Below are 15286 nucleotides of genomic sequence, written 5' to 3' on the forward strand. Positions count from 1 at the left end.
GCTGGCGGGCGGGGGCGGGGCCGCGCCACGTGCCTCATGAATATTCAGCGGCGCTGCCGCCGATTGGCGGCCGCCCCCGGAAGCGGAGCGGGGGCCGAGCAGCTGACAGCAACATGGCGGCGGCGGCCGGGCGGCGTGGCGGGGGCTTGGGGCGGCCCCCTGCGCCCGTGAGGGACGTGCCGCCCGCCGGGGAGCTGGTGCGGCCCTCGGTGACAGAGCTGTCCCAAGTGCGGACCAACATCCTGTGCACCGTGCCCGGCTGCGGGAAGGTGCTGCCCAACAGCCCGGCCCTCAACATGCACCTCAGCAAGGCGCACCCGCTCCAGGTACCGCCGTGAGGCCGGGCCGGCCCCGCCGCCCCCTCCCGCTCGGCCCCTCACCGTGGTCGCGGGGCTCTGTCGTGACGCAGCGCCGTGTTCCGCCCCGGGGCCTGCGGCCGGCTCGGGTCCGGGTCCGGGTCCGGGGGGCGGCTGCGGTGTTGGCTGTGCTGGGGTTTGGTTCGTAGTGAGATTAAGGAGGGGTGTGATTCCCCACCCTGAGAAGAACTAGGATTCTTCCGAGAGATTCTGGGAGAATTGGGATTGTTCAGCGTGGAAAGGAGAATGTTTTGGGGTGACCTAATTGAGGCCTTCTAGTAGCTGAAGGGAACTCACAGAAAGGATGGGGACAAGAGCCTGGAGTGGCAGGACAAGGGGGAATGGGTTCAAATTAAAAGGGAGTAGGTTTAGATTAGATATTAGGAAGAAGTTCTTCAATGTGAGGGTGGGGAGGCCCTGGTACCCGCTGCCCAGAGAAGCTGTGGCTGCCCCATCCCTGGAAGTGTCCAAGGCCAGGTTGGACGGGGCTTGGAGCAGCCTGGGATAGGGGAAGGTGTCCCTGCCCGTGGCAGGAGGGTGGAACTCGATGATCTTTACGGTCCCTTCTAACCCAAACCGTTCTGTGATTCCAGATGAGAATAATGAAGTTTCTCGTTGTCTCTTGTTTAAGTTTCCCCTTGTGAAAGGCCTCTGCAGGTCCATGTATAACTACACAAGTGTGTGTGTACACAGGCTGACCAGTTGTGTTGAGGATTCCTCTAAAATTACTTACAGAAGATAACCAGTTTTGTACGTTTTTGTAAACATACCGCAGGCAGTTAAGAGTTCTTTGGGACTCAGCTTCTGTTGTTTTACTTGCTTATCAACTATCTTTCTGCAGTAAGACTTTAAAGCCCCACTTGTGAGGTGCTGTGCAAACATGCAGCATTTCCTAACCTTATCAGCTGGCAAACCATCTCCATCCCAACACCGAGGGCTGTTATGCTGGGGTTTTGTTTGTTTTTTTAAAAATGTCTGAGCTAAAAAAAAACCCAAAACAGATGGATGCCATTTTGGAAACAAGCCCTCATTTCCATAATACTCCTGAGCTAAGTATGTGCTGGGGGGGAGGAGAATCACAGTTCAGCAGGCACACATTGAGAGTGGGCCTTTCCGAAAGATATCCTTGCTTTTCCCAAAACCGTAATGCCAAGTGTGCAAGGACAAATTGTATTCCTGGAAAACTTCAAGTGCAGCATTCATAGCTGCATTCTGAAAGTGCAGCCTCAGTGGGAGAACAATAAACATCCCTGTTTTGTGAAATGGCTACAGAGTCAAGTGTGGATCACACGTGCTTGTTGGTGAGGAACAAAAGGAAATAGTGTTGAGTGTACTTGCTGTCCCCTGTCTCTGGGATGTTTTAATTTCATTTCCTATATGAACTAACAACATAACCCACAGTAAAGTGTTAGATCTCATGTGTTCGTGTGGGGGCAGGTACAGCAGGAGTTCAAAGTGTTCTTTCAGGTCAGCGAAGTCATTTTGGCTGTGAGCTGATGCTCTGAGAGTGCACTGCAGCTGGTGGGTTACATAACTCAGGGTATGATGGGTGAGGAAATGCTGCTTTCTCACCCAGCTTGCTGTTAACCATGAGTGCTTTGTAGAATTTGAGCATACTCCATACACCTAGTTACTGAATCTTGTGATAGCTGGGAATGAATAGTAAACTACAGATGGATGCCGATTTTCAGAAACTTCTTGATGTGTTTCAAGGGCATTGCAATTGATACTAAAATGTTGTTGAGGCTTAAGGGAAGCTCAATATTTTTGGTATTGCTGTTCCCTTTTAAGAGATATCTGATTCCCCAGATAAAAAGAATTTAGTAGATTGCATTTTTTAGTGAAATACGAAACTAGTGAAGAGGCAGCTTGGCAGATGAGGTGGTAAGAAGCTATTGGGGAAGGAGAGAACATAGTACTCCTAAAGCGAAGGGAGGATGACTTGGTTAATTTTCATTAATGAAAGTAACACCAATAGGATGTTTTGATACCAAAACCCTTAAGGGATTGCTGTGGCAGAGGAAGGACATTTACACAAGAAAGCAAGATTACCCTGTAGAAACAGAGTCAAGCACAGGAGTACGAGGTTTTAATCTTGTGAAGTGATAACAAACAGTTTGATCAGCGCTGTTTTGTAACAGAAATAAGCTGATGTGGGAAACACTTGAGAAACAATTTGGTCATACAGGAATGAGCATTTAGGGTAATACTGCTGGGAGAAGGGCGATCCTAAAATATGGCAGAGGGATATTCTATGTCAGTGTAGGGTAAGAATGTGATTCAAATAAGTTAAAATGAGCTCAGAAGATGTATAGAAAATAACTGCTAAGAGTGCTGAATGGAAAGTGTTTCTGACAAAGGGAAATTAGAAGAATTTGGCTTGTTTGACCTGATGAAGAAGATATGAAATGTTGATACACAAATTTTTGTCTCCTTGACAGAGGATAAGCCAATAAAAAAAAGAGAGCAGTACATATAAACTGACACTTAATATATTAGGCTTAATTTAATTCTTTGCTCTTTTGGCTGTATTATTTTATGTAAAGAAGGGGAACTACTTCTGTGTAGTTTAAAATAAAGCTAGAAGAGTTCATGTAAAGGAGAGGTTTCTGCAGTTTCCTGTGATAATAGGGAGGCTGTAGTCAGTGTGAACTGGAAAGGATAGCATACCCTTAGGATAGGTTACTCAAATACTGCACTACCACAATAGTTGTTATAATAAGAATAAAAGCACTCTCTTCATGTCCTATTTAGTGAAGAAATGGCTGAGCTTCTGCTGCAAAAACCCCCATGTGTTAAATAGTTGACTACAGTCTACTGCAACGTCATTTAAAATTAATTCTTTGGAGTAAGCCTTTCTGGGACAGGAAAGCAAGATGTCACTAAATTCACCTTGACTAAGTCTGTAGCAAGGACTGTTAATTTCCCGTTTTCTGAGTTGTTGTCACAAGCCATGTCCAGATTCCGTACAGTGCAAGTGTCTGCTTTGGGAGAAGTTCACTGGATCAATATCTACCCATAATTATGGTGGGTGGATGTTGTAGAAACATGGGACATAAAATCAGATAGGTAAGGAAGAGAGCTGTGAGAATGTCTGAAATAGGACTGGCCAGGTGGGCTTTGAGAAGGTGCAAGATTAACCATTTAAAGCCATGAGGACTTGGGATGGGTCAAAACAAGATTACTGTCCATATACGATATCTTTACATGTGTAGAGTATCTCTCAACTTGTCACAGCTAATTTGTTGTGGTTTCTGCCACCAAAGGCTATGTTCCAGCTGTTAAAAAAAGCATCTTACAGGTGTTTATAAATCTTTTAAACACTTGATACTATTCTATACCTTAGTATTTCAGTAGTTTTAAATAACCTGACTGTGGTTTACCTGTTAAGTGCCTGAACATGTTTCCCATATTGCCCTGCAGTTGTTGGGCTGTTATATTAAATATAACACACTTAATACCTTTTATTTAGGAATTAGTAGCTCCAGTTGCCAGTTACTCAGCATATTGGTTTCATCTGCCAATCTATCTATTGGTGGGAGAGGCCAAACATAGCTTTGACTTAAGGACAGATCTTCTTTTCTCCTGAGGACTTTGAGGCTGGCATCTGATGGAAGTGTCCTGTGAAAAGCCAGGGTTAAAAAGTGGAATTGGAACTGGAACAACTTGATTTCTTTGTGTCATGTTCCTGTTTGGGGTAGTGGCTCTAGGAGGTAGAACAATAGTCACAGTGATGATGCAGCAGATAGACCAGGCCTGTTTATGAATGGGCTGTCCACAGGAGAAACTGCTGTACCTAAAGGTGTTTAGAAGGTTAAACTGTTGCATGAAAACATCCTTTTTAGAGAATTAGTCCAGGTTTTCTTGTTATGGAGCTGTGAGCAGTGAAGCCCTTTGGGCCCTGGCAGCTGAGGTACATTCTTTGTTTGCTTCACGTGGGAGGACTGTTGTTCTTTGTGGATTCTCTGTGTTTGGAGTAACCTGTGTAAACACAACCAGCTGGGCGTCTGCCCAAAGACGTAGTTAGGGAGTGACTGGTGTGAAATCAACCTTCCACTACTAGCTGTGCTCACTGACCTTTGCTGTCATGGACTACAGTAACTAGCTCTAGGGACTCTTTGGCCTCCTATTCAGTCTCAGGATGAAAGGAGACTCACAGCTACTCTGAGCATTAGATTTTAAATAGTTCACTTTTAACTTTTTGCATAGACACAGATGCCTGATGCTTCCACTGAGACCCTTTCAGATAGGGTATGTCTAGAGGTATATGTCTTGTCTGGTTTCCATGCCTGTGGCCTCAGTAGGAAGGGATTCCGTGTGGTTGAACTATCTGGACAATCCCATTAGTATGTCCTTCTTACATGTACTTTTGAGGTCCTCTTTGAGCAAGTCGTGTTTCTTTCTTCTGTGTACACGTGAGGGTCAGTGAGACAGCTCACATGGAAAACCTGGCTGGATAGATTGGTCACTTAGTGTTTGGAGGGTCAGAATTAGCATACCAGTTGTTTCACAGACTTAAGTGAGATTTGGTTTATGATCTGAATTAAGTGGCAGGGCATACTTGGCATTTTTCATTTTATTACAAGTAAACTCTAAATAGTGCTAACAGAATTCCAGCATCAAGGAAGTGTTGTGTTTCTGTGACTAATCTTAATGGAGCTTCACATACTGTGTCACTAACAAGTAAAACTACATTGATTCAGCAGTCTAGGATAGTGTCTGTATGGAAATTGTTTTTACCTCAAATAACACAAAACATGGGGCAGGGAGTGTCTTGGTAAAAATAAATAGTACAGTACCACTACTCCATAGAGCTTGTTGTAATTGTACCTGGTAGTTTTGATGGGATATTTGCAAAGTGGCATCCACATAGGGGAAAAGCTCCATTTGAACTTTCAAATCATGTAGGAAAGAGCCTCGAACTCATTGATATGTGTAAACTCATTGAGCCATAGTTGACGTGTATTGTGAATATTGTCTTGAATATGCAAACCTATAGAATTGTCAACTTCTCAACTGGTTCTTTTTCAGGATGGAAAACTTAATGCACCAATAAGGAAGGGTTTGAAAACTTCACAGAAATTCTACTGCTGTCCTATTGAAGGCTGCCCTAGAGGACCAAACAGACCATTTTCCCAATTTTCTCTTGTAAAACAGGTATTCCTGTTTCCTGAAGTATTTTCACACTAATTTAGTCTTGTCTCTACTCCAGAGGGTATGCACTTTTGCATACAGGTATCAGCAAAACCTCTCATCATATATCCAGAAGTTAGAGAACTGGATGCAGCAACTCCAACTGCACATATGATTCATGAGTTTGCATGTTTGCATGTTGATATTAGAGGACTTAAACATTTTGATCAGACAGATGCCAGTATGTTCTTCTAAACTAGATCAGAGCCCCTCTCCACAAATTAAATAGATGGAGAAAGATTAAAGAAGAGGGGAAAAAAATCACAATAGCAACTGATGAAGGTTTAAACTGTGGCTGATGTTTTTAATTGCTTTTTCAAGTGGTCAAGGATTAAGAGCTTTTCTCTGCTTTAATATCAAAATACATTTGTTTACTAGTTAACCTGTTTAAGAAAACATGTAAAACTTGTTTCTGCATTAGTGAGCAAAAAGAGCACTGTGCTGCAGTTGGTTACCTGTGCTGAGCTGGGGACCCTGTAGGGAGCTGAGTGGCTGGCACTTGGTGCCATAAATGAAAAGAAAAAATTGTGGTGTTTGCTCTGGTGTTGACCTGTATGACTTGAGGTTATTTGCTCGGTTATAGATCTTCAGGAGTGTGCACATGTTGCAGCATATACTTACTGTGCTCTTTTGGCAAGGTTGATCTATAGATTCATTGATGTCCTCAGGAAACCTTCAATGGCATTAGGATAGGTAAATGTTTATCTATGTTTTCAAAATGCAGGTAGCATCAGCAGATTTGCAAATTTCAGATTCTCTATTGACTTCTTTAAACTTATTTGTAGTAACACTTTAAAAAAAAAATTAATGCTACACTTCAACACTACTTAGCAACTAAAAAATTGCAAATATTTTCTCTGATAACCATGATTTTCTTTTTTTAATCTTCACTGAAAGCTAATGTTTGCTTTCCCTTGTGTATTCTAGCACTTTATGAAAATGCATGCTGAAAAGAAGCACAAATGTGATAAATGTAGTAACTCCTATGGCACAGAATGGTATTTGAAACGGCATATAGAGGTCTGTGGCAAGACTTTCCAGTGTACTTGTGGGTGCCCTTATGCCAGCAGAACAGCATTACTGTCTCACATTTACAGAACTGGCCATGAAATTCCTGCAGAACACAGGTAAAAGTGAAGCAGTGAAGTAATAATGCATTCATCACCAAGTTCTGTGTGTCTCATGTGCTGCCTTTTTGTCTCCTTTCTGTTGATTAAATAGGAAACAGGATCATGTTTTAGCTGCAAAACAGTATGCAGTTTCTTTGTTGCTTTTAGGAGTTTCTGTTTTGTTGAAGGCGGTAGTGATCATCTAATCAGTAAGATCTGGTTTCCCTATGCAGAAAACAAAAAGTACTGATGACACTGCAGTGCTTGGCATAAATGTTGGTGGTTCTTGTTGCATCTGCTTTTACAGTTCTCTGACAGTAGAGATGATTTGGTAGCTGGTAACTGAGATGTGGAATGCAGTTCAGGTTGTTTTCTTGTACAGTCTAGTTATCGTTGCAGTTGTTGGTGGATTTGTTTTTTAATGCCTATCTCTGCATGTTTAGATTTATAGTTTTAACATGTACACATATTTTAAAGGGCAGTCTACTTTCTGGGGCTAGCCTGTCTGTCTTTGAGGTCCAGCTGCTGCAAAATTTAAGTTTTGTGTGAAGAATTGCTAATTTTATCTTCCATTTCCATGAGAGACCATTACCTGTACACTGATTTCAAGAGCTCTGTCCATTCAATGCTCAGTCTGAGTGTTAAAATAACACATTAGAAGTCTTCAAATCAGAGTGCTTAATGTACAAAGGGGAAGAAACCATCTAAACTTGCACCTCCATTTGGAAATAGGTCTCCATAAGAGGTAATCTTTATTCTTTTTTAAAATGAGAGTGAGGAATGACGTTTAACAAAACTGAACTTCATGAAGTCTTTTTATGTTTTAATCTGGATTGTCTTCTCATATCCAGCCTCATCCATGACTTCAGTTGGTATTTCAATGCAATGACTTAAAAGAATGGAAGGCAGATGTTCTGTGTTTGAAAGAAGTATAAATTATTGATCTCATGTTCACAGGGATCCTCCTAGTAAGAAAAGGAAAATGGAATCCTCCATACATAACCAGCAGTTGGCAGAGAAAGCAAATGAAGCATTCATCAATACACAGAGTACTGCTCCTGGCACTCAGGAATTGGAGTCCTCTGAAGTGAAAGTAGTGGCCTCTCTTGAAGGCTCCTGCAGTTCTAACTTCACAAACCAAATGCAGCCAAAATGTGCACCAAAGATGCTTTTACCCAAGCCCAAGGTGGCTTTGGTTAAACTTCCAGTGATGCAGGTTGCTCACTTGCCTGTGTATGTATCTGCAACAGACTCGTCTGTCAAACCTGCTGTAGTGGCTGTTGATAATCAAGGTTCAGTTGTAAGTACTGTTCATTTATTGCCTCAATCTATAGGAATCCTGATTCCAGCCCTGGAGGCAGAAACACTTGTATTTAAAGATAGTATGCCTGTTTCAAAAGTAACAACTTTTGGTGATCGTGAACCAGTAAGTACTGGTGTGCAAGTTGAATTGGACAAGGTTATATCAAATAACACAGGGCAAGAGCTGGGGAATGTTTGTCACAAGAACAAAATTTCTTCAATAAATATACAGACTGACTTATCTTATATCTCACAGAACTTTGTACCAGCTGCAGCCTGGACTCCCAATTCTTCTGTGTCCTCTTGCTCTCAGACAGATCTATCCTTCAGTTCCCAGGTTTCATTACCCATCAGTGTACAGACACAGACACTGCTGCCTGCTTCCAAACTGACTTCATCCATAGCTGCTCAGACTGATGCTTTCAGTCAGGGCTGTTTTCCAACGTGTGGCATTTCCAGAGAGACTCAAACCAGTAGGACACAGGACTGTATTGATGGAAGAGTACAGATGGACCAGGCTGTAATGTCCAGTGACATCTTTGATAATGTTCCTTCATCATATAACGTTTCTACTCACATTGAACTTCCAGAAAACAATTTAATGCCTGCAAATATAGATCAAACCTTGCTGCAAAGAAGTAGTTGCAAGAGCCTCAATCAGGATACCGTAAAGTCTGAATCCCTTATCAGCTTCAACACACAGACTAATATACTTCCACCTCAAAATACAACAGATAATCAAACCCAGACAATGGACCTGCTAAGTGATCTGGAAAACATCTTTTCAGGAAACATGTCTGGCCAGACACTGGATAATCGTGGCCTTTTGTCTGAGACAAGTTCTGGTGCTGACACACATCTTCCATCTGGTCCATCACAGAGCACAGGGATAGACTTTGACATTGAAGAGTTCTTTTCAGCATCCAACATCCAAACTCAGACTGAAGAGAGTGAGCTTGGTAACCTGAACTCTGAACCAGTTTTGGAGTCCCTGGACATTGAAACTCAGACTGATTTCTTATTTTCAGATAGTGCCACTCAATCATATAACTGCCGAGGCAATTCTAACTTCTTAGGCTTGGAGATGTTTGATACACAGACACAGACAGACTTGAATTTCTTTTTGGACAGTACTACTCATCTACCTTTAGGAAGTATTCTGAAACAGTCCAGTTTCTCTATGAGCACTGACTCATCTGATACAGAAACCCAGACAGAAGTATATATGGCTACTAAAAATACACCTGTTCAGAATATTGAAAGCAAAGTCCAGCTCAGTAGTGCTGAGACACAGACTATGGATAGCTGCTTTGAGAATCTGGGGAGTTTATTCCTTACCAGCAATGAAACACAGACAGCAATGGATGACTTCCTTCTGGCTGACTTAGCCTGGAATACAATGGAGTCCCAGTTCAGTTCAGTAGAAACACAGACCTGTGAAGAGCTGTGCTCCTTGTTCCAGAGCTCTGACAAGCCCAGCCACTGAGTGCTACATAATATAACTGTGACCTGTGGTTTGAATTTAACTTATTGGGGTGGGACAGATGGCTTTACCAAGTGATCCACTTTGCATTATTGAATGTACTTGTCATGAGCAGTTGACCTAAGAGACTTTTCATGCTGAAGGTACTCTATTGAATATATAACTTTATGTAAACTATGTGTGTATAAATAGAGGGGAAAGGGGGGGGCTGTAACGTGTTAATGTACATTTGAACCTTAAAAAATTATGTGGTGCCTATGTTTTTCCCTCAAACTTCTTTACAAAGCTGTTACTGGTTTCGTCTAAGTGGGAGAACTTTTAAAGTTGTTCAATATATCTCTCTCTCTATTCCTGGCTTACATGCAGGGTTCCATTGTGCTGGACCAAAACCCTGACCTGTTCAATTGAGATGTTTCCCTGAACTTACGGGGGAGGATTCTATTAGTGTAAGCTACTTCTGTTTACTTTTTTTAGTAGCTTGTATTTTAAATCCGGCATGAACATAATCAGCCGTATTGTCTTCTTTTACTTTATGCCTTCACAGCTCTTTCTCCTGCATAAGCTGACATTTTCCAAATACCTGTCCAACATATTAGACACATAGGGATTCTTGAATTGTTGAAAATATTTATTATTAAAAACATGTGTAGAAAGCAGTATTTTTTTTTCCCTGAGTGGCACTGATGCTCTTTGAAGGGTAGGAAAAGAACTTGGAATTCGTAATTATAGGGGAAATTAGTATGTCATCCTTTTAGCTAGTGTAATAAATGGGACTAACATTTTTAGAGTCTTCAGAAGGGATTTGCTTAAATTATTTCTGTCTGTAAGATGCAAATGTTATAATGTGTGTGCCTCAGAGACTGGAATCATTAGGTTTTGCTGAAATTCTCCTAGCTTTATTGGGATATGAGTCGAGAAATGTTACAGTGGTTTATACCTCTACTACCTTAACAGAAATCTTTAAAAATGGGTAATTAAATTCCTTAAAACACTCACCTTGACTCCTGTTTTTGGACTTGCTGCTTCCAAAAACAATTGGAATCCATACAAGAGAGCTGGGAGATCAGCTCACAGAAGCCTTTCCAGAACACTTCTATCTTGCTTTTGCATGTTGATCTGCAGCCCTCTGTTCCTGCAGCTTTTAGAGTTTCCTTGATTATAGTGAAACTCACACAAACTAATTTTTCCAAGAAGAAGCATATGACCTCTTGGTACCTTTTTTTTTTTAATGTTTGTGTTGCCCCGCATGCCACTCTTTGCGGTATTTTTCATTTTAATGAAAATACATTAAGCCAGTTGTGAATGTATGTTGGAATTTGGCCTTAAGTAATTTTTATCTCTTACTATAATATCTGTGAAATATAGGCCTTTGGTTTTGTCCTGGACAGGTTTTAGTTTTGTAACCTTAAAGGAAAAGAGAAAACTCTGTGTCAAATTCCTGGGCCTGTAACAGACTTTACTCCTCCATTGTTAGAGGAGAGGCATTGGCTGCATATTTACTGTGCAGCCCAGCAGCAAATGTATGTCCAAGCCTTAGGTTTTGAGGACTCCCTATGCTTTGTGCTGCATATTCTCAACTCAAGGATGTGGGAGTTAAGTTACTCATCCATTGCAGCCAGGTTGTTTTTGTTGAACATGAGTGACACCTTTCTTTCTTCCTATTTTTTTCTTTGTCTTTTCCTAATGCTCTTTAAATTGCCATGGTGAGTGTCTTCACCTTTACTGGAAAGAATCTCTTTAGATTAACCCTGAAACTCACATTTTCCTTTTGAAACCCCAGCTTTGTTGCCTGTTTGATTTTTCAAGATTTCTAGGTGTGATTTCAGGCACTTCCAGTCTGGCTGAAGAAACTGCAGAACAGAATCTTGCACTTCCCCAGGAGAACAGTAATTCTGGTGTGGGGAATAACCCCCAGGTTTCACAATGTCTGTAGAGTTCTCATCTGAAGGGTGGGATAAATTTAAAAAAGGAAGGCCTCACTTGTCATTTTGTTTTTTTCTGAAGATATGACTGACTTCTATTTACCTGCCTACTTTGAAATAGGGAGATAACATAAAGAACAAAATTAGGTTAATTTATTCTATTACAATATCTTTCTAGTAATGTTGCAACTTCACATTTTAAAGTGTGTTTCCTGGCTGGGATACCAGATAACACTTCTTCATACGCTGGTTTTTGTGTTTCTCATGTGCAAGTTGTCTGTACTGACACATGATAGAGAGGCAGTTACTGTAAGCCTGGTTTGGAAAAGGGGTGTTTTCCACAGCTGTAGAAGCTGTTCATTACCTCTGAATTTAGAAAGTCAGTCTTTACTCTGCAAGAGAAGGAATCTTGGGTGCTGAGGAGCAGAATTACTGAAGGCTTTGCATTGTAGCTATCTGAGAAACCAGCGAGGTTTAAAGTACTTTGAAACTAATTTACAAATTAGAGTGATAATTACCATGTTATTGTGTAAGCCAAAGCTCTTAGCATCATGGACTGTCAGGAAAAGACCCAAAAGCTTGTGTGGACGAAATCTTATAATGTAATCATTACCCAGTTATTGTATTTAGTAATTAAAAGTATTTATGAGCTTTGTGTGTTTTATTAGAACATGCAAATCACAATCCTTTCACTCATTCCATTGGTTTAAAATATTTTGAGTTTTAATTAGGTGAACACAGTACTACAGCATGAAGTCATTTTATTGAAAGTGCACTATTAAGAAGCCATTAAATGTCTGCACTGTCTTAGGGAAGTGGGTCATTCTGACCAAAATTAACTTCTTTCTTCACAAATTTGGTTCTCCATAAATTATTCATGAAAGTGAGAAACAGGTGTGGATCCTGTATTTCTGGCATATGTCACTCAGTTTGGATTTATTAAGTATTTTTGTGAAAATGTGGAGACTACAAACAGACTTCATAGTTTGGTGAATCCCACACTAAACTTCATGAAACCTGATCTGAAACATTGTTGCTGAATATTGCGAATCGTCACATTTGAACAAGTTCTTGAAAAAGGTTGATTTTTTGTTTCTGTCTTTATTATAAAATAAACTTCAGACAGAACTATTTCTGGGTAGAACTAAAATGATACTTATCTCCCTTCTTCTGCAGTTTGTCTCTGATTTGATTTTCAAGGCACTGTATTGTAAGTATTGGTCAGCAGTGACTTACGTCTTACTCTTTTTTTGTATCCTCTGTTGCCATTAGAGCTGCTGTAAAGTAACATCAGAATTCTCTGTAGCCTCTTAGCACAATTTTTTATCTGGAAGTGACACTAATGTTACATGTACTTACCCTTTGTGTTTCCCACTTAATTCCGTTAAGCTGTGATTGCTGGATCTTGATTTGGGTGCCTGTGTAACACTATTATAAAATTGAATTAGTACTTTTGTAGTTTCATTTGTGCTTTTCTTTAATATATAAAGAGTAAAACAAAGGAAACGGCAGATTTGGGACTTGCATTCTATGAGAACGTAAGCACAAATAAGCTAAAAAATGAAAGGTCTGTCTTATTGCCTTCTAATATTTGTCAGAATGCTAAAAGTTTGTATGACAGTAGATGTTTCTTCTTACAGCTTTATTTGTGTCTATTTCTGCTAATACACCTGTAAATACATTTTGCTGTGGGCAGGGAGGGAGTCCTCCCCCAACTCTTTGTGTCAGCCTAGAGAAATTGGTAGTTTTAAGTCAGAGTTTGCTAACACTACACATTCTTAGTTATGCAAAGCTGCTTGTGTCTAGAAAATTTTCACTTCCAAAGGATATGAAAGCATTTTTTAAAATGTATATAAACTTGCAGCTGTAAATGAAACAGCTGCAAAAGAAACCTTGTGAAACCTCGTCTAGTTTTGAACAACTCGATAAGTGTCTGTAACTTAATGTATGTAACTAACTCATTACAAATTTTTATTCCAAGGCACATACACAGTCATTTTTTTTTTCTCTTGGAAGTAAGAGGCTGAATTTCCCTGTTAGTCGTATGGACCTCAGTTGTGTAGGGGCAACAGAACAAGGAACAATGGCTGCCTTCCACTGTTTTAAATCCTTATGCTGCTAATGTGTGAATTGATTTTTTTGGTGAGGTTAGGTAGAAACGTAAGAGTTGGCAGGATTGGGGTCTTAGGGGGCTGGGGGGGGGGGGTTTAATAGCCTTTTAAATGTAGGGTAAGTCAATAGAACTCCTACTGAATCAACATAGGGTGCTCAACTTGCAAAAGAACATGTTCCTGAAATGGCAACTCAGAGGTGAACCAAATGTACTTGCCTTTATCATTAAGGTTGTACAGCTTTCTTTGCTTTAATATATTTCTGACATGTGCTGATTTTTTAAACATGATCTTAATGTACCATTTACTGTTCCAAATACATTCACACCAAAATGTTGGTAACGTTCTGGGCTTTGCAAGCTTTTTCATTCCTGTTTGGTTTAAGGTGCTGCTATGCTTGTGTCCTGGTGGGATGGGCCTCCTGTAAACAGGCTGCCACTGATAACAGGAACACTGTGAGGATACGGTTATTTAATGGTAGCAAACCAGTGCATGGTGCAATCATGCATCTTTTGTTTCTTTTGTTGTTGTTTTTTAAGAGTTGATGTGAATTTAAATGTGTGTGAGAAGGACTTGCTGCTTAGAACATGACTGAATTCAATTGTTTCAAGTGCCATTGCTATGCAATGAACAGAACTCAGCTCTCAGCCCCGCAGTCAGGGTGAGGGAATGTTTGTATTTGTGTGTGTGTCTCTTCACTGAAAATGTAAGCGGACAGCCTGAAATAGTGGAACCTCCTCAAGGAACTGCTGAGTTAAATAACTGAAGTCCCTTTACTTGTGATCCTTTTTCATGTGCTGGCTTTACAGTACCTCCAACAACTAGCAATGGAATATAATAGATGACTTGTGGTGATGTCAGCTCTACATTTCACAACATCCAGTGCTTTACATGCTTCAAGCACCTGCATGCAGAGCTAGATTGACAGTACTTCTACCTACAGACATTTGCAAGTGCATCTGTGATAAAGCTAGATTTGAAAGATGGCCATATCTTTCCAGCTTAAAGACTTCAACACTTGATTACAATCTCATTTAAATTTGTAATTATTTGGAGTGAATGAGTAATAAATCTCATGGGTGAGTCTTTCCCAAAGCATGTGTGAGTTAATCTCAGCAAGGCTGAGAAATGTCCGTTAAATATTTTTCTTTTCATTACTGGTGGGATTTTTTTATTTAGTGGACAAATCTAGTTTTCAAAAGATGTTCATGTTTAATTCTTGCTATTTAAGCCAGTAAACTTGCTGTGAGCAGACAAAATCAAGCATTCATTTCTTAGACCTATTTTACAAGTGACAATCCCAAAGAAGGAATGTTGTCCTAGTAACTGTGAAACTTGTAATTACATTATTGCATGCAGAGAAAACCTTGTGCCAAAATACTGTTTCATATTTCCCTCTGTTGGAAACTGAAGTGTTACACAAAGCTACTAGTAAGTTATTCACAAGTATTGAAATGTTTTGTTCACAAATGAAGCACTTACTCAGTCCTGTAAATTATACATATTTTGGAATAAAGCTAACTTCAATCATTTTTTGCCTTCTGTTTTAATGGCCATGATCTCTGCCTGCAAAGGCCTGGGTGGGGGATTCAGTGCCTATTGGCAAGTACCACCCATTGCTCCTGAACATCTTCGTTTTAATTTACAAAATCTCTACCAAGTCAAAAGCTTCCAAAAGGTGTCTTACAATGTCAGTTCTTGATCTCTGGAGGTGCAGAAAGGTTCTCTGTCTCAAATTTCTCATCAGCATGTGTAAAATGTAATTTTTAATTACCTTTTACATGCAGTGGCATGAAAACCTCTGCAGTTT

The 15286-nt window shown here is 40.4% G+C and overlaps 1 protein-coding gene across 2 annotated transcripts; it reads left to right on the plus strand.

Annotated features, from left to right (window-relative positions):
• Positions 1-113: 113 nt before the first annotated feature.
• Positions 114-10501, plus strand: ATMIN (ATM interactor; the record flags this gene model as incomplete). 2 transcript variants are annotated; one of them, XR_014226801.1, is made up of 5 exons in its annotated part: positions 114-326; positions 5388-5513; positions 6477-6676; positions 7616-9586; positions 9810-10501. XR_014226801.1 is itself a non-coding variant. In XM_082290256.1 (4 exons), 4 exons carry the CDS (start codon positions 114-116, stop codon positions 9444-9446), a joined length of 2370 nt encoding a protein of 789 aa, XP_082146382.1. In that variant the 3' UTR covers positions 9447-10501. The 2 variants fall into 2 exon arrangements, 1 of the variants encoding a protein (XP_082146382.1); XM_082290256.1 differs by having other exon boundaries at positions 7616-10501.
• Positions 10502-15286: the final 4785 nt, after the last annotated feature.

Source organism: Coloeus monedula, assembly GCF_965178545.1.
Source record: "Coloeus monedula genome assembly, chromosome: 13".
NCBI lineage: Eukaryota > Metazoa > Chordata > Aves > Passeriformes > Corvidae > Coloeus > Coloeus monedula.